The sequence below is a fragment of the Halyomorpha halys genome, unplaced genomic scaffold (assembly GCF_000696795.3).
Source record: "Halyomorpha halys isolate HHAL.00 unplaced genomic scaffold, Hhal_1.1 Scaffold239.1, whole genome shotgun sequence".
NCBI lineage: Eukaryota > Metazoa > Arthropoda > Insecta > Hemiptera > Pentatomidae > Halyomorpha > Halyomorpha halys.
This window is the reverse complement of record NW_027114928.1, coordinates 1009350-1029393: the sequence shown is the minus strand read 5'-3', so window position 1 is coordinate 1029393 and position 20044 is coordinate 1009350. Positions and strand designations below refer to the sequence as shown.

Genomic DNA, 20044 nt, shown 5'->3' with positions numbered 1-20044 from the left:
TGAAAAAAATAATCTATAATGGAAACCTCTAAATCCTGCCATTACACATGATTACAAAAAAATTCCTACCTCAAACTATTAATAATTAGGTTGTGTAGGACTCGAATGGGAGTCTCGGCAAAAAAAAAAAAAATAAATACTGGATAAAGAAATTTGAACTTATTGTAATTTTGTGCAAAGTAATCCCGAGTTACACTATTAAAATAGTTCTGCTTTTTATTCTGCAACTGTTGCTATAAGAATTAAAATACTTACAAAATTAGATTTGTGGCATTGTCATAAAAACTTTTGATTTCCAATCTTTCAGACTCCTATTCACATCTACATAATTGAATAACTTTCACAATAAGTTAATCTTAACTGGTGGGAAATCAGATAAGATGTCGAAGCAAACTTTATCAGAAGTATACGTGGAGGGATGGAGAAAGAAATTCAGACAACAGAAACTGATGTATCCACCATTGAAACTATGTTTTATTTAAAATTTAGAAGTACAATAACTTCATTTTATTTCATTAAAACATGTGAAACAAAGCATTAGACTAATATTAAATAATTTAATAGCCAGTTTAAAATATATACATTTTTTTTTTTATTCCCCTCATTTTCAAAGAAAATAACCCAGAACTCATCATTTATTACAAGGATAATACCATATATAAATATAATATAAACCATAAAAAAAAAAAAAAAATACCTGACATTTTTAAAATTCTATAATATGTAATTATAACATCATTAGACAAAAATATAGTTCAAATGTCAACTTTTCAGTCTGGTTTCAGAGTTCATCATTTTTGCCATTTATTTTATTATTCTGATGAATATATCAATTACAAATTGAGTATTATCATCAGAAAACATTGACCTTTTACAAATCCTAACAACAAAACTACAACTAATGAAGTAATATGCTTATGTGGACAATAGTAATGGTAGTTTGAGACACTACAATTTAATTTTTGGTTTTCATTCATATTCAACAAATTTTATACAGTAAAATGGAGTAAATAAACAATAATAAATATAACTTGTGGATGCCAAGATGTAAAATTTACATTCTACTACACTCCATTTTATATGACATGATTGATAAAATACACATTTATAATTTTGTATACAACAGTATATTTGTCAATTTGTTTGCTTCTAGCCATAAGCGTCATGAAATAAGTAATAAAAACCATCAATCGGTAATCAAATTTGCTTGACAAGTACTCTTCTTTAGTATTAATTGCAATGATTATATCAAATTTAATCAGACAATTCTAACCAAACAAAAATTAATTAAAAATCAAAGCATACTATTAATACAACCAAACATCAGCAAGATCAAATTTTAATCACAAAAAAAAATAAATTGAATTTTTGAAAAATTAGATCGTATATCCTAATAATAAATTAACCTAATATCAGTTATAGTTTACATAATACAACAATAAACATGTTCATCAAAAACCAACATCAATTTCTTGATTAAATTTCATAAATAAGAATTAATAAATAAATATATAATCCACAAATAGTTTTCTGCTAAGGAACGAAGAAGCTACTTTTTAAACAAAAACTTAACACTAGCTGCATTATAGAGTAAAGTTAATTCAAAGCCGATAAATTTTCTTTTGTTTTACTCGAGCACCAACAACTAGAGTAATTAAATAATTACCTCAAATGAAGGCATTGGTTTTTGAATAACAGTGGCAAAAAATGTAAAATCATTAAGTAATTAACCGTGCTTCATAAAAGAAAATAATATATAATCTTTTCCACTACACAAATAACTAAGATACTAAAATATATACAAAAATATTAATAAATTATTACAGAGGAAAAGATTCTATTAGAAACTACAAGGAATAACATCTAGAAAATATCACAATAACTTCTTTTTGTAAATAATACTAAACATAAACAACAATACTTTAATAAAGTATTATGGGAAAAATAAAGTCTTGGGGAGAGGGGTGAGCAGTCATTTCAAGTGAATTACCAATAGTAGACATGTAGAGATTACTTATAAACATTGACATTCTTCTCGGAATGTAATATTAGTACTAGTAACAACTTTTCTTCTGCTTCTTATTTTCATTTTATTATTGTCATCTCAAGAATCTACCTGATAAATCATGTGGACAGATTAAAAAATCCAATAGGAGATTCATCATTAAATAGAACCTAAAACGTAAATAACCAATCTCAAAAATGATGTATTATGTATGATCTGTATTTATTATACTTTAAATTACTCTTAAACTAATTTGCAATGTAAAAACTCACCTAACTATCACAGCAATCAACTGAAATATTTTAATTTGATACCATTTACAATATTTCTAAATCACAATGTCTAATTTCAGGGAACTTGGCCTAAAAAATATATAGTAATTAGTTTTCATGTACATACTACGATATAATATTTATTTATATCACGATGGGTCATTAGACAGGAGAACTCGCTACATGAAATCTTTTCTCATTTGAGAACAGTGGTTGGTCTACAACTTTTTTTTAATCTCAAATAAGCAGATTGTCAGACCAACACTGAAAATTAGTTATAAGCGCAAACCAATTTCCAACAAACCAAGCTCTGAGTCTAAAAAGAGAGGTCATGTACACAAAGAGATTATAGATACTAATTTTAGAATCATTCAAAAAAAATGTTTTAGAGTGCATTTCAAAAATATTGTGTCTATATCTATTATAGTGCATTTCATCATGTTGTAAGTATGCATGTGTTGAATTTTTCAATTATATATTTCTTCAGTTTTATTGATAAATGGTATTCATAACATGTAGTTCTAAACAATTAGAAAAGGTTCATACCTAATCATAACTTAGTCCCAGATTAGCAGATAAGGAAGAAAAGATCAGGAAAGTACTAAACATTATTCATATATTCCTCGATAAGCATATTAGTTAAGTAACTGTGTCTAAAATATGCCATGCAAATAAGGTACCTCAGAAAAGTTCAACACAAGAATATCTAAGAGTGAAAGAATATCAATAAATTTATGTAAAAAAAAAAGAGAAAGTATTCGAATACAAAAATACTTTCTAGTGTAAAATATAAATAGCAATTTTGCAGTAAAATAGCAATAGAATACAACTATCGATTTCAAAGAAACTATAGATTCAAAGTAACTATAGAATATAATTTTAGATTCCAAATTATTGGAATTTGAGTATATTTATTATTATTGGGAATCATTTGGAATTTTGAGTATATAATTCACCAATTGAGAAAAATTCTTACACACAGCAATTATTTAGCGAGTTCTCCCAGGCCAATAAGTAACATGATATAAAAAATTACCCTCAATTTCACTTCAATTCTATCTATTTCACCACCCATCATGTCGATAATATTTTCACTGTGTTTAAGAATAAACTGCTCTAACTCATCAATAGTCTTAAACTGCTGGACTTCCTAAGTAAAAATAAAATTATTAATTTAAAAACTATCATAAATATGATTACGTATAATTTATTAAGTCTGGTAATTTTATATGATGTCATCATTATAATAATTTATGAGTAATTTATAGCATCCAGATCATTCAAATTAACATGAAACAAATATATATTATAAATATTTATATAACTGATTATTTTTTATTTTATTATAGGTTTAACATTAAAAAAATGTATAGATTACCTCAAGCAATGCATGAATATTCTGTGAGTCAAGATAAGCTTTTGCCAGCTCTCTTCCATCAAAATCAAGTTCAGCCTTGTAACGAACAAGATTATTTCCAATATCAATACCTTTTACATCATGGATAGCCCTTATCATTACGTCAGATTCCAATTCAGTGTTAATTTTTTCCAAAAATTCTTCAGAAATAGATCTATATAAGAAATAATAGATAATTTCTACAGTTATAATTTTATTACTAAACGGATATAAATAGTCCAAACATAGAAGTGAAAAAAATTAGCACTATAAAAATAAATACTGGAAACTTGATTTTCATTTTAATTATTTATTAGTAGTAAACATAATTAGGCATGTTAAATAGCTCATTCTCATAGCACGGTGAGTAATAATAACTAAATAAAGAATGTTTAAAAAAAATCTGACTAAAGTTAAGACATAAATGTGGAATAAAAACAATAGTATAGCCTTTCATAAGGCTAAAATTCGTAAGTTTGATACTTCAGAAGTAAGATTACAAATCAAGGATACTTTTAATAACAAGAATAGGAATAAGATAAAAACCTTCCAACTAGAGCAGCCACATTAGTGTAAATAATAAAAGAAGCCACCACTCCTAACAGACCACCAATAATAAGTGAACCGATAGCATCTGGAACATGTGAACCCGTGAGGGATGTCAATCCCATACAGGATGCAGCAACAGTAACACCCAGAACTGCAGCTAGGTCTTCAAGTAGCACCACATTAACTGATGGTTCCTGTCCTCTAAGAACTGTAAATAAAAAATTATTTTAACAAGAATGAAGAAAGTTATCATGTTCAATAACAATTTATTTTCAACACAGAAGTTAGTATAGATTAATAAATTTTATCTTTCCATATATATCTTGGTCAACCCCTCAGCTCAGGACACTGCCTGTCAATTTATAATTGATTATGTTTCATGTGATCTATTCACTACATAACAATTAACTTTAGACTTTGATCCCCATTAAGTAATTAATAAATTTTTACAGGTTTTGTAGTTTATTATATCAATCAAAAGTATAATAAATATATTCAACCATGGAACAAGGACCTTTAAAAAGATGAACAGCTGTAATTTAACTAGTTATAGGCTGAATATAGTTCAATGGCATATATAATTTAGCATTTAGATTCAAGGTACAAAAGTTTAGTAAGCTACATATCCCTAAAAAATGGAAATAATACTTGCCATATTCTGTAAAAGTCATTCCTTTTGCAGCAGCACCTTTCTTTATTGAATTAATAGCCACCAATAGCGTAGCACCTTCAGACACTAATGACCCTCCCAATATACAGAATGCCTAGACATTAATAAAAGAACAAAATTAAGGATTTCGGAACTTTAGTGCAGAAAAAAAAACTTTTTTTAAAAAAATATAAAGAGAACGAATATTTTAAACAAATAATTTAAAAAAATGAACTTTCACAAAACAATTTATATCAATATTAGAAAAAATTTTGGGATGAAATAACCTTTAAAAAATAACTAAATCAAAATCCAAGGAAGAAGAATTAATTTTTTAACATTTAATCAATTTCAAATCAATACTTCTATCTATATCTTTAAAAACTCAAGGAAAATCATAATGATAATGATTAACGCATTAATATCCAGGCCTCAAATTGAAAAACTAATTAAAACAAACATTATTATATATCTAGCTAGCTAAATTATACCTAATTAAATTTTCATTTACCCAGAAGTAAGATTCTGCAGGCGCTGGGTTGTAAAGGCCTGTGATCCCATGATAAATAGAAAGACCAGTTCCCACACAGAATATACCAACTCCTGATATGAGAGAAGAAACGTATTTCATATTTGAATAACCATAAGGGTGAACTTCATCAGCAGTCTGAAAAAATCATTATATTATCAATTGGATCTTTGAAATAGAAGACAAGAAAAAAAGTGTGGTATGCACATCACTTACCACCTTACTTTGATTTGAAATTAATCCTCCCTTATTTCAGAACAAATATTTCCAAATTATTCACTGTGGCAATACTTTCCCAAACCAATTTTCCAAATGAGCCTTCCTTTCAATTGACAGAATGGCTTACTCAAATTTCAATAGTTTTTAGAAAAGCATTTTCAATAATACTTCTAATTGCAAAAGTATGACAGAAATATAAAAATATAATAGTTTAATAAAATATATAAAATAATTTAATAAAATATATTAAATAATTTAATAAAATCGTATGAAGCATTTATTTAATGCTAAATTGTTATAGAATTAATGTTGAAAATACTAAAATGACTTTATGGAGTTAGTCATCCTGTCAACTGAAAGACTCAATTATATGTAGCTTAAATTAAACAAAAAAACTATTCCATCACTATAGCGACAAGAAGAGATTTAACTGACTGGCGAAAAAAAATGACCCAATGCACATCCAATGCCAGTTTAACTTCAAACTCTTGTTTTATTTATGCCTTTTTTTCATCATTCTTCATTAATTTCTATGATTTTATATGTTACATACTATTTTTTCTACAATTTTTGGCTTTCCAACGTTCTAAAAGTCTTTATTACAACTCTTATTTTCGGAAATGTGTTTTCAACCTGAAAAAAATATTTTTTCTCTTATCTCTGTACATTCATTATCAAATCCATTAATAGTTCATATTTATTTATTTTTTACTACAAATAAAAATGTGAGAGAGTAAATTATAACAAACAAAAGAATTGAAGGAACTTCAGAGAAAGAGTTTCTGAAAAATCCGCGTCTAAGCTCCATCTGACTTTTTCAAGGAGAATAAGACCTAGGTAATATTAAACAACACTTAATTCTTTATTGACACATGGATTTCAATCAAAATCATAAGAGAAATTTTTGAGAAACAAAATAAAAAATTTATTGAATAAAGTAGTACTTCTGGTCAGTCAATTTTATCGAAAAAATTGCTGTCCATTCCAGGTGTAACCTGCCTTAAATATATAATTTTAGTTTCATACGACTTTTCATTTTTGAGCTAGTCCGTACACTCGCACTTACAAGCGCACCCCATGCACAGACACACACACCATTAGAAGGACTTTTTTTTACTCAGAGGAACTCAAAACATGTATTTCTGTTGAAAACTTGAAATATCTGTAAATAACAATACTTTCCCATACTATATATAACATCCATAGGTAAGTGAAAGTAATATGGTTAAATAAAGCATGAGTGATATGACGTTTCTGGCTGATTTGAAGATTTAAAAAGTATGAAACTATTTAAGAAAATGAAAAAATTTAACATTAATGTGATTTAACAAAACGTAAAGGTTTTTAAATTAAAACTATGATTTAAAAAAATAAACATTAAGAATTAATCACCTGTACGGACTTATGAATACCAAAAGCGAGGATTAACTGATTAATAGTATCTGCCAACGAATGTATACACTCTGAAAACATACTATGTGAACCAGAGTAGAGCCATGCGGCCAGCTTGAATACGAAGTTACTTCCGTTTCTAAAAAAATAGATTAAAAAACTATTAACAGAAAATTAAATCAACCAATATTTTCAATTGATTAATTATATTAAAATTTACTTTATCATATAGCACAAAGGAACATTAATATTTCTTACGATAAATGAAATTGAGATGGAAATATTAACTGTACTGAGTTTTGAAATAGTGCAGAAATATACCTTTATAGTGTTACTTACATTGCCACTGCTGTCAATACAACTTTTCCTGATGAACCAAGTAAACCTGATGTTTTTGAAAAAGCAATGTCATTTTGAGAATTTCTAACTCTTCTATAGTCCCTCAACCGTCTCTTATTAGCAAACAAATCTGTATAGAAAATTTAAAAACAATTATAACACATCATAGTTGAAGATGATTTGAGTAGGTGGAAACAAAACAAAAATTTGGTCTTACTTTGTTGATGAAATTTTCTTTCTAAATCTCTCTTAAATAGTTCTTTCTGCAAATTTTCCTTTGACCCCCATACCTCAATGGCTCTGTAAAAATTGAATCAGCAGCCATTAGAACCTATTGAAAATCAGAATTAGAGTTGATACTAAAAGTAACAAAATTACAGATTAAACAAATCACATATGAAAAAATAGTTTTAAAATAAGAGAAAAAATGTACACAAATCATAAATGTTAGTGACACTTAAATCACTAGGGTGTAACTAAATTGGTATTGATAAGGACCCATTCAAGTAAAATGGGAAAAGATGTCGATGAACTGGCGCAGTAAGACAATAAGTCCTGTACTTTGTCAAAAATAACAGCATTCTTTAAACTGATTTATTTTTGATAATTAATATCAATCTGTTAAAGGAATACTTCTGGTAGAAATATTCTACAAATCTCTGTTTCTGAAAGTTTCCCTATATATATAGTTAAGAAAGTAAATGCTTGATAATTTTTTCTTACTGAATTAATCAGGCTAGATCAAGAGCTAATGAACTATCTAAGATAACACACATTACATGAACAATTAATTATCAACTTTACCAAATTTACATCTAAAAGTTGATCATTAATATTAATAACATAGTCAAGATTATTTTAAATAAAGATTCCATTACTGATCAAAGTTAACCAAACAATACACTTCAAATTCATACTTTGTTACAATTGTCTATCACTTTATTTTCAGTTTAAATTAATATTACTTTTATGTGGAGAAGATGGTTGTGATTGTGGGGGTGCGGTCATCAAATACAAAATTTAATTGCTGATATAAAATTTATTTATTTGCTGACTGCATCCCCCCCCCCCATGCCCATCTTCTCCACATATTAATCGACGGTCAACTATCAACACCTCAATATTATTTTTTATACACAGAAAATTTTATGTATTATATTTTGAAAATAGTTGAGAAGAACAAAATACGTTTTTGTGAACCTAACAGTAAAACAATAAGATAACTTATTTCATCAGAATCATTCTTAACTAAATTATTTCAGAAAAGAAATTATATGGTATTGAATTAATAATAATATAAAGAAAATTTTATGATGTTCAAAACAATAACATGACTAAGAGCATAAATTATATAACAAAACATACTTCGCTTCAACATCCTTTCTCCAGTAAACAGTGATGGGAGGTTCATTTTCATAGGGAGATCGCCTTTTGGTGGCTTTCAAAGATTCCAAATCTTGTGGTTTTAAAAGGAAATCAGATATCGCTCTAGCAGGTGTGATAAAATTCCGTTCCATAGAAGCAACACTTAAATCGACACGAACTTTTTTCTTAACAGCTATAATCAGAAACACACTCTAATTTCAAGAACACTGGATGTTTTATCAACTCACAAGAATACTTAAAATTATATTGGTTATTCAAACATAATTTAGAATCAGTTAGTTTATTTAATAAGATATTTATGTCTTAAGTTCAGATACTTTATAATCACAATTAATTTTAGGTAATCAGGATTTATAAACATATGTACAGATAGATGTGGTTAATGAACTATTACGAATATTAATGAATTAATTCTAATTTTCAAATTTATGGCTACAAGTTCTTTATTTTAATAACAAATTTTATTTGTGAAAAAATATAATAAATAAGATAATAAAATACTTTAAAATCATTCATTACAATGTAAAATAATGCTTTACATAATAATATTAAAGACATGAATGAGTTGATTGCTTTTATTTTCTATGCTTATAAGAGCCTACTTAAAAAAATAATAATAAATAAATATTACCTTTAATTAATGGATCTTTTACTTTAGGGATTTCCTTTCCTTTGGAGTTGGCATTTTTAGGACTAGTAGGAGTTGGGATAGGGATAGGATTCAATAGGTCGCGTTCTTTCTTAGTAGGATCAAACTTGATGTTTTTAATGATGTTTTGGCTTATTGAAGGTTGTGGTTGAGTTTTTACATCCATTTTCACCTCATTACAAAAGGTTACACCAATTAACTGACAATTATTTTCAGTTTCAACTAATACTTTGTTATCAAAGGCACCCAAAACTGTTTGAGGAAAGGATTATTCAATGAGGATTAAAATCAATAGGATGAAGATTATAGAAAGAAATAGATTAATATTTAAATAGTTATTATACATCAAGCAGTAAGTATATTTGAAAGGATAAGTTGCCAATAGACTTAGTAGACTAATAGGGTTGTCTGTGGCTAAGGAAGTTAAACCGACTCTCTTGGCTGCCTTGTTAAGTAACTCTGAGTTATCAAAAACATATCACTACTTTGCTTGAATAGTGGTACATCTCACAGAAAAAAAGTGTTGGCTTTATTTAGAAATGAACGTGTTCCAAAGATATTAATATAATTAGGGGTTTCTTTCTCTACTGAAGTTCTCCTAAAATATCGCAAAGCAAGCAGGGTTGTCAAAAAGTAACCATAGCCTATAGAATACGTCAAAAACAAAATCATTTTTTTTTTTGTTAGATGTGCTATTCAATAGCATTGGTATTCAAGCAAAGCAGCAATATGTTCACGACAAAAATGCCTCTGCACAAGGACTGCTCCAAAATGATAACTTTAGTACTTTCTTGTGTTGGTTAATCTAATTATAGCATACATTTTTGAAATCATGTAAACATTAATAATTATTTTTGTAAAAAAGGTCTTTTTACATTGAACAACTACTTGCCTAGTGGCCCAGATGTAAATATAACTATTATTTCAAAAATTACAGTTCTCTACAATTTTCAAATAGGCCAAATATAGATGATTGACATCAACTAACATGATAACATAAGAAGACATCTAAACATAATATTATGTCTATTTTTTGGCAGAAGTGGTCTAAGAATCCATAAATCCATGCATCCATACCATATTAAAAGAATTATTATTGACATAATCAATCTTTCTTTGTCTACATCAGAAGTTCATAACCTATCTATATGAATTGAAATTATTAAAAAAAAAAAATGATATTATTATAACAATGACAATAATTAAATTTTAGATATAGTGTTAGAAAAGACTAAAGATAAATGACTAGATATATCATGAATTACAGATAATTTGTAATTAGGGACATTGTTCTTACAATTTAGTTACATTGTAAAAATAAAAAATAAAACTGTTATTGTTTAAGTAAATAAAATATATCCAAATTTAGTCTCAAAACAATTATTATTTTTTAATAAGTCCAACGTTTAGGTCAACTCAGCCATCCTCAATGATAATCTTAATACAATTTTAGAACCATATCATTAAAAAAATACTACTTTATGCAGGCTATTCTTCCTAGGTCATTTACATTACAAATCATCCTAATTTGTCAATGGTTCACATTAAATTAAAAATTAAAACTTTTTATCACAGTCAACCTTCTCTATTATAATTTATCAGAAGTGTAAAGATTATGTATAAAATAAAACTATTAGTTAAATATCAAATAATGAAATATAAATAAAAACCATAATTACTTTTATTACAGAAAAAAATAAAAGTAATACGATATAACATCCATACACTAAGCAGTTGAATAAAAATTTAAGATAAGATAATTGTTGTTAATTCTTCATACTAACATTTGAGGAAATGTAACCATTACTGTTTAATAAAAATTAAATAAATAGAAAAATGGAATACCTTTGCTTATGGCATTTTTAAGCAAATCTACAGTTGGATTTGAAGACGGCTTTGAACCACCTTCTTCTGAACTCAGATACTTTGTTGAAGTAGAAATGTAATTTATGTTTTTCATATAAGGGCACATAAATTTAAGATGTGAACATTTAATCATACCTAAAATTGAACAGTAATACTTTTTAAAATTTTAAAATAATCTATAGTTTATTAAAGAAATTCTATTTTAATAAATAAAATTTATAAATTATATAAATGTGGTTTACAAACAACATTTGATTATTAAGAAAAGGGAAGTATTGTGATTGTGAAAATTTTCTAACCCGAGTTTATTAACGGAAATGCACCTTTCAAGTCCCCTAAGTCCAAATATCCAAGTCTCGCAAAATGATCTTTCTGTATGCGAACAGCCTAGATAAAAAATAAAAATTCTTACAGAACTGAAATTTGGGCAGGTATACACCTAGGATGTTACTTACCAACTTTTTTGCTAAAATCAACTAACTGAAAGTACTGATTTATATCATCGATTTTACATTTGTTTTTACCATTTAACAAAAATGTCTTGAAAGGTTTTGATTGAGCTTATCAAATCAATCAGGTTTAACATTCCCTTACCTAAATATAAAAATATAGAGCAAGGGGAAATATTGTCATCCTGAATTACAAATATAAGATATTTTGAAATTTATAATAACTAATTTAAACTCAGAGTAGGGTGATAAGTAAAATGCAGTACATTTTTATATTTAAATATGCTAAATTTAATGGCTATAAATGGTAGAATAAATGTAAAGACTATAATTGAATGTAATTTTCAGTCCATTACATCCTTGTCAAAATTCACAAATTTGTATAACAACACATACCCATATCATTACAGTTTAAAAGATGTATGTGTAAGATTGGTGACTTGAATATGGCCTAGAGCTGAAAAATAACACAAATATGGAATTATTGAAAACAAAAAAATAGAGCTAACATCTTTTTCTATTTGTATACAAGACATCAGAAGAACAAGTTTTGCGATTTACTAGTGTTACTAGAAGTCAAAGGGTCCACATTGCTGCTATTTATTTTACCTAAGTTCTCTGTTTCTTGTAAATGGCATATTTGAGCTATCTGGGAACCTGTTGATAATTAGTAGGGTTTTGTTCATATTCTGTTTTTCTTTTTTTAAATTAAGTGGGTGCACTTCAGTAAAAACATGGAGTTATCCAAATACGGCCAATCGATTCCTAGATATGGTCAAGACACCATTCCTGTTGTTTTTGAGTATATTTTTCATCATAACAATGCTATTTCATAAGTAATTGACTGTTAATTAACTGTTTTTATGTTTATTTCTGTACAAATAGCTTCTCTACCAGTTAAGAAAAGAGAAAGGCAAATAAAAATACATTGAAAGCAATAAAAGAAGGAATGTCATCCTACAAATCAGCTCAGCTGCCAAAGCATTGTTTGAGATCACTAGACCTACTCTGAGAAGACACAATTTACTTTCAATAATATCTTAGCCGATATTGGATAGGTCAGGATTCACAGGCTTGCTAATGTGGGGATGCCATTGACCTCCAAGTGTCTGAGGAGGTCGGTTTTCACTTTTATATGCATGAAGGACTTAAAACATCCATTTTCCCTTCCTATGTCAAGCTTATGTCCACCAATTGTGTGGTAGGTATGACAGCAAACTTGACAGGGTGTGTGTGTGTCCAGAATGTGAAGAGTAACCAACCAAAACCTTCTGCAATACATTTTTTTTTTTTTATTTGATCCATGTTAAAATTTAATTTTGATTTTTCCTTGGTAACAAAATAAAGCTCATTTGGGACCCATGGCCTATTGATAATGGTTAGCGTCAATACCCAAAATCACTCCTAAACTTCCTTCTAAATTGATTTCCTTATTTGGTTTTGAAAGTGGATAGATTACTCTAGCTGTTGGAAACATTTCAGGCCAATTGATTGAATAGTGAGTGGAATACAGCTGTTCAAACCTTAGGTAGGCCATATTTGGGTCATCTACCTTACACTAATTAACCTATGAATCCTATTTCTGAATGAAAAAAATAAATCTAAGGAATAGACATTTTGGCATCAACCTAAAATGATACTATAATAAATTAGCAGAGTGACATCTTACAGTCATTATCTTAATAAAATCTCACACATATGTAAATATGTGTGTGTGTGTGTGTGTGTGTGTGGACAAATGTGATTTAAATCAGGAAGGTAGTGACAGTTAGATTTTATATGATAAATGTATTGAAGGATCAATATAGGTAGATGGTCAGTTGTATATTCTATAAAAATCTTTTATTTTCTAAAAAAATGAATAAGTAGTAAATGGAAAAAACAACAGATTATACAATAAATACTTGCTAACAACTAGGAACAACATAGAAAACCATATACACAAGACTATGGGTTCACTCACCATATCTATGATAAAACTGCTTAGACTCTTTAATATGCTTTGAAAAACTATGGGATAGACATTTACTTAAGCAGTTAGGTTTAATAATCATGTTAAGGTTTTAAAATGACAACTTTAGCAAAAAAAAAACGTGAAATAAAAACTAGCTTTCGATTAATTAAATTCTTCTAGAAAATGTTAGCGTCCTTTCAGCATTTTTTTTTTTTGTCAAACACAATTAATTAAAATTTCATTATCACTGATAAAACTACTTTCAGTTTGATAACCTACGGACTTATAACAATAAGCATAAGGTTATGAATGTAATCATCTGTTTGATAATTAAACACTGATTTATAATCTGTCCTTGCCAAAAATAGTTCTTATGTCTCACTAATAATTTGAGAGAAAAAATTAAGATGTTGAATATCCAACTGTATTATCCGGTATTATCATGTACTTGAAAGCAATATAAAATTTAAATATCTGCACATGACATAAAACACCAAATAATTGATTCATAATTATTATCAGTAATTGAATTGTATAAACATTTAGTATATTCATAGTTTTTTTTTACTATATCCAGAGAAAAAATATATATAATTGAACAACAGTAGAAAAATAGTTCTTAGTGTCATTAAAGTAAGAAGAACAAGAATCGTTTGTTTTGGAATAACTTTATCCTTTTTCCATTTGTTGGATGTTCCGTAAAACACATAAATGTGTAAATAGATGTTGAGAGATTTGCCGAACACACAACCAACAAAACAAAAGCTTAACCAATGCTCTGTTTCATGTTATAACAGGCACGTGCTTAGCCGTTGTTGATAGTTCCCTTGAATTGAAAAGAACGCCTTGGCAGAAGACTATTCTTTTGGTCTTATTACATGACATCTAACAACGTTTTAAACAAAAGAATCACAGGGAAAATAAAAATTTCTGTGAGAGATCCAAGGAAAGATATGTGTTGGAGAGACGGAAAGATCACAAGAAGAGACGGAAGATCCAACTGAAGGGTTATCTCCAACCTCTATGATATTATTCTATGTGTCCAGAATAGAAAAGGGAATGGGACAGGTCATGTAATAAAAACTATAACGGACTGATGAGTTAAACAGATCATGGAATGGTTCCCAATAGGGTGGAAACAAAAAAAAGATCGTCCCAAACTAACTTGAAATGAGAAAGACGTGTAAAGAAGCGACTTGGCCCAGTGTGGCACTGGAGAGGAAGGAGTAAAAATTTATAGAGTTGCTAATCATTGCCAGTATTTCTACCCTCCCTTTCTTCGTCCCCCTCACACGAAGTCAGGAGGCTAAGAACCGACGTTTGGAGCAACCATTCTGCGGCTATTATCCTTAGCGTAGCCTCTAAGGCTATTATCCTTAGCGTAACCTCTAAGGCTATTATCTTTAGGTCTCTGAAGACTTGTGGTTCGCTTATTATCATTTTCTATACATCCGTTTGTCCTATACCATACAAACCTCTCCTTGTTCTGTTTCAATCACTTTCAAAACACGCGTTGTGGTGGCCTTCTGTCAATTATCACATCACTCACTACGCCACACAACATAAATCGATGGCCTAAATAATGTTGTTGGACCTAATAAAAAGAGGAAGAAACTACATGAAAATTAAGAATAAGAAAGTAAACAGAAAACTAACAATTATTTTATAAAAGAAAATTGATTCCATATATTTATAAAAGCAATATAAACACCAATCACACTTTGGTGCGTATGATTAATTTATCACACAAACTGGCAGGACAGTACAACTAATAAAGTCCTGCTATGGAAAAATTGTATACACTTTAATAAACTACTTAAATGACTTTTCCAAGATTTTTTTTTCGCTTGGCTCTACAGACCTCGTAGATCTTCGGCTGCTCGAACCAGCCTTCTCCACGCCTGTTATCTTGGACTACTGATTTTGCTGAGCTCTTTCAGGCGCTGGCTATGAGTTCATTCGGTACCGCATACTTATCACTATCACTAATGGAGGAGGGAGGAATTACTTACCAATTACTTGCTTTGGCATAGGAGCAGTGCAGCCGATTCGCGGGTATTAGCCAATTTTCGGGTATTTTTCACCATAGCGGATAATTTTCAGGTGTTTCAGGTAAAATGGATTTACGTTATATACATACATAGGTGTGCTAGTGCAGTGTCCCATTAGTCTTTGAACTAGATTTCTTAGTTAATCATTAGAGACTTTTTCTATTATTAACAAGTTATTATATTTTCTTAGATATTAAATTTTAGATATAGATATAGAATTTCTTTTTGGGGCCAGGGGTTGATTTATTTTCGTGGCGTGGGATGAATATAATTTTTTGACCTTGGGCCGATTTGTTTTTGGGGCTCGGGGGTTTATATTTAGGGCCAGAGGCTGATAAAATTTTAAGTTTAAGGGTGAATATATAGGAATAATATTTTCCCGCCTGTCGTCATTACTTTTATTAAGGTTAATACCTTAATAAAAGTACGTTACTTATACTATTAACGATCACGCTATACCTAGTGCTAAATGACTGTCACTACAGTAAAATTATCATGACTGTAAATGCTGCCATGATTGTAACTATCAAATAGCTAGACCATGGTAATAGCTAACACTTTAGCTGCAATAACAGAAACTATACGATAGTTACTATTAAGGCGTATAGATGTGATAATTAACGTGACAGTTGCTTTACTGACATTATTTGAGTTATCAACTATCACGCCAGAGCTAGTGCGGCAGTACAATCATACACTTACAGTTAGAACGATTCTCCAAAGTGGCGGGTAGTTGTGGGGTAAAACGGGTATTTTCAAGGTGCTAGCAGCTACTCAGGGCAGCTAGGCCTAGGAATGACGTACATCTCTGTTTTCGTGTGGAGGATTCTTTATATATGTTCTTTAATTTGATTATTTGAAGTTTCAATGAGCATCCTGGTTCCTTATTTCGTAAATTTAATGGTTTATGTTCCAAAAGAAAAAAAAGTATAATAATTGTTTAATTATTGATTAAAATTATGTATAATAATTATATATATATTTTTGTAGTTTATATTTTAATGGTTTTGTCTGTTTAGTCATGTAAAGTTTTGAGAAGAAAAGAAGGAAATACATGCAATTTTTTTTTGGATTGAATTTTATTATCTGGACCTATTAATTAATAATTTTACAGTACACTGCCTGTCCGTCTGGTTTTTCTACTGTCTCCACTGGTTTCACATGGTCTCTTTTTTACTAAACTGACATCCATTGTTGTGGAAAGGCGTCCTAATGGATTGCTTCGAGCCACATATTCCCCACTCATCTTAAGCTCCTTGCCTTCATATCATGAGATATTGACTAACCAGTCTCTGCATGCAGCTCACTATTAGTTCTTCTCCTTCTGGTGTAAAGGCCATCTGATCCCAGATAGCTCCTGTAATTTTACAGAGTATAATTATATATACATATATAATGAGCTTAGTTAGTTCTTCTTGAGAAAATAAAATTTCATTAGCTCGTTCATTTTCAATTAAAAGCATTTTCAAACCAGCGATCCCATTCTTTTTGGGCCACCCTAGAGCCCGGGTTCAGAGTATTTTAACTACTCTTCCTACCCCTACCGGACTGTGGTCCAGAACAAATATACTTAAAACCAAATCTTTTGAAATGCAGTATGGAAATAAAAGAACGAAACATAAGAATTACGAATCCGAATGAAATATTACGAGTTAATTTTTTACCTCTTGTCTTGAAGGTCCTGAAGCATTTTCACGATTGTCCCAGCCTAGTTACTCCTCTGATAGTGCCTATATATCCATATTTCTCAAATTAAACTACTTGGGACAGCTTTGCTCTGCCTGGACCGTTCGTAGCCGAGCGAGTTAAAAGGTGCATCGATTTGAATCCGGCCAGGAAGTTTACTTTTATGTCAATGTTTGTCCCACGAAATTAAAACTTGTATCCCCGACCGTGGTTAGAATAGTATGCCAGAAATTACCAAGTTGGTGTGAAAAGGATATAAATATTATTTTATGCTTAATATATTTAAATCAGAATTTTTGAGACATATTTAGTGATCGGATGTTAATGTTTGCTACAGTTACAAAGTTAGGGAGTGTGGTGGTACTATGCTACTCCAAGGACTCGGTTTCGAATCCGGATGGGCAGATGATTATTTTCTGTTACACTGTTGCCGTGAGTCAAATCTGTTGGTTATGGAGCTCTCCTGAGATCTACTCAACCTCATAAAGTGGGTACCCTTAATTGGTAAAAAATCTGACGGTTGAGTGTGATCTTCAAAAACCACCTCCTTATATAACCATTGTTCTAAAAAAGTGCTTCCTTACAAAGTACTGATCACATGACCCTTCATGAGCCGTAGGGGTTTAATTATTGCAGGGGGAGTATTATTACAGTTTATTCGCTAAGATTAAATTTTAAACAAGCGCTACATAAGGTGCTTTTGTTGATTTGAATTATTATGTGATATTTTAGGTAAAGAAATATTTCTATGGGATATAACCGTTAGCGTTCGTTAACGATAATCAGGAAGGTTATACAGAAGACTGACTTTTCTCTTGAAGTTGTTGATTTATCACTGAATTGATAATTAATAAAAAATTGATTTCATATTTAGTTCTTTCATACAATTAAAAGTAACATTTCTCTTTAATATAAGTCCATTACAATGTTTTTAACTCAAGTTTTATTAAAAAAGAAAACCAAGAGCAAGTAAGAGTTAGATTAATAGTTCTTGTGGATTTATCTTGATCAGTAGAAATTACTTGTTTTATTTTTTTATTACAGATTTATTTTAGTTCTAATTCAAAGTTTAGTTAGCGGTCATAATCGTACTTGGGTAAGGGAGAGGCTTGGTGATAAACTTGAATTGACATTGTTTGACCCTTATAGTAAGTAAATATGTTAAAGATGTATAGAAATACATACAAATATGATTTATGTTACCTCGTATTTATTATATTATTTGTTTATTGCAGTTCAGCAGGAGTCTGTTTATAAGGAGTTGAAAAAAATCAAAAGTCTTAAAGTTTAGAATTTAAAAAAAAAAATGTATTTAGCCTGTTTCTTGTTTATTAATAAAATAATATACTTTTCTTAATTTGTAATTTGTTTTTGATTTCTGTTTATTGAAATTTTTACTATTATTATTTAGCCTAAACAATCTTTTTAAGAATAATTTGAATGTTTAAGAAAGTATACATATATACATGAAAGAATAAGACATACTTTTAATGTGTAGTTATTAGAAATAATATTTTTAATGACTCTGAATTAGTACTTCTTAATTAGTTGAGTTTATACCATTACAATTATCCTGTTTAACTAAATTATCAATGGTACAATCCTTTTTGTATTCAATCAGTTTTGTCCACTATTTCTATTATCTTGTGCTTGCTCTTAGTACCTGACTTACATAGAGCTACAAGGCTGATGCCTTAAGGTTAGCAATTGAATGCTCTGGTATCAGTCATATCTTCTTAATCAACTGAATACTGCTGAATAGCAATGAAATCTAAAATAATCAATTAGTAGTATTATGGCTGTTATTACGATATTTTTGGGTCTTGATAATAGTATGTGTCTTTTATCAAAAGGAAATTTTTCCAACTTTAGCTCCTACCTCATAACTTTATCCTACTTTTAAGGATTTTTTTTGTTAAAAATGTGATGAGAAACATTACTATTTGTTTGACTTATGGTAATAACATATATATTTTGAATATTCTGATTAAAAGAGCGAACTTCTATAAAAATTGTTCCAATCGATTAATAACAACTTGTTTACCTGATTCTGAATGACCATGAATATATTAAATGAAAGAAAAAAATAAAGTTTTTGTACTATTTTGAGCCAATTTCCAAGGTGTTCTTTGACCACCTTCTTTCATTGAAAAAAAAAAGTAAGGTGTTAAATATGGACAAAGAGGAGCAGGGTTTGTAAGCAGTAAGAGCTATAGCACTGCTTGAATGTTCTTACTTATGATTATTTATCATACGAAGATAGTTTAACTGAAAGGCCATTGTAGTTAAGTGTATTAAAAGTTCACATCATTGTATGAAACAATAGGTGTCTCCTTCTGACAGTTTAAATCTATGAAACTGTGGTTTGGGGAGAGAGTGGGATAGCTGAGAATGAATGGCAAGTAATCCCCTAAAAGCATTTTTTTGTAATTCAAACTATTTTTAAACCCTCTGTTCCACAGCATGGAACCTAAGTTATTTGTTATCACGTGGGGTCATCCTACAGCATCTTCATTCATTGGCCATAGGTTCAGGGTTTCACCAATCCTCTGCTGGAGTTCTCCTGATAATGCTTCTAACCTCCACCTCTTCATTTTATATTTAACATCCTCTTTGAGCAAGTACCACTACCACTAGTGCATGTAAAGCCACC

At 29.3% G+C, this 20044-nt stretch overlaps 2 protein-coding genes across 3 annotated transcripts; one reads left to right on the top strand and one right to left on the bottom strand.

Annotated features, from left to right (window-relative positions):
* Nucleotides 1–456: 456 nt before the first annotated feature.
* On the bottom strand, nt 457–13947 carry ZnT49B (Zinc transporter 49B). 2 transcript variants are annotated; one of them, XM_014419501.2, is made up of 14 exons: nt 13664–13947; nt 11231–11386; nt 9368–9637; nt 8716–8908; nt 7568–7650; nt 7351–7480; nt 7012–7150; nt 5383–5538; nt 4875–4986; nt 4220–4430; nt 3656–3848; nt 3314–3427; nt 2278–2367; nt 457–2175 (listed from the first exon to the last, which is right to left on the bottom strand). In XM_014419501.2, exons 1-13 carry the CDS (start codon nt 13752–13754, stop codon nt 2323–2325), a joined length of 1893 nt encoding a protein of 630 aa, XP_014274987.1. In that variant the 5' UTR covers nt 13755–13947; the 3' UTR covers nt 457–2175; nt 2278–2322. The 2 variants fall into 2 exon arrangements, with proteins under 2 accessions (XP_014274987.1, XP_014274988.1); XM_014419502.2 differs by lacking the exon at nt 9368–9637 and having other exon boundaries at nt 13664–13946.
* Nucleotides 13948–18156: 4209 nt separating this feature from the next.
* mRpL33 (mitochondrial ribosomal protein L33) lies at nt 18157–18755 on the top strand. The gene is made up of 3 exons (XM_014419479.3): nt 18157–18360; nt 18436–18539; nt 18627–18755. Exons 1-3 carry the CDS (start codon nt 18317–18319, stop codon nt 18680–18682), a joined length of 204 nt encoding a protein of 67 aa, XP_014274965.1. The 5' UTR covers nt 18157–18316; the 3' UTR covers nt 18683–18755.
* Nucleotides 18756–20044: the final 1289 nt, after the last annotated feature.

What these genes read in the sequence shown, in the direction of transcription:
- mRpL33 (XM_014419479.3), top strand. Translation starts at nt 18,317, where the DNA reads ATGTTTTTAACTCAAGTTTTATTAAAAAAGAAAACCAAGAGCAA. An exon ending in AAAAAGAAAACCAAGAGCAA is followed by an intron (nt 18,361 to 18,435) that starts GTAAGAGTTAGA and finishes TTTTTATTACAG; the next exon opens with ATTTATTTTAGTTCTAATTC. An exon ending in GACATTGTTTGACCCTTATA is followed by an intron (nt 18,540 to 18,626) that starts GTAAGTAAATAT and finishes TGTTTATTGCAG; the next exon opens with TTCAGCAGGAGTCTGTTTAT.
- ZnT49B (XM_014419501.2), bottom strand. Translation starts at nt 13,754, where the DNA reads ATGATTATTAAACCTAACTGCTTAAGTAAATGTCTATCCCATAGTTTT. An exon ending in GCAGTTTTATCATAGATATG is followed by an intron (nt 11,387 to 13,663) that starts GTGAGTGAACCC and finishes GTTCAATTTTAG; the next exon opens with GTATGATTAAATGTTCACAT. An exon ending in GTATTGACAGCAGTGGCAAT is followed by an intron (nt 7,151 to 7,350) that starts GTAAGTAACACT and finishes CTATTTTTTTAG; the next exon opens with AAACGGAAGTAACTTCGTAT.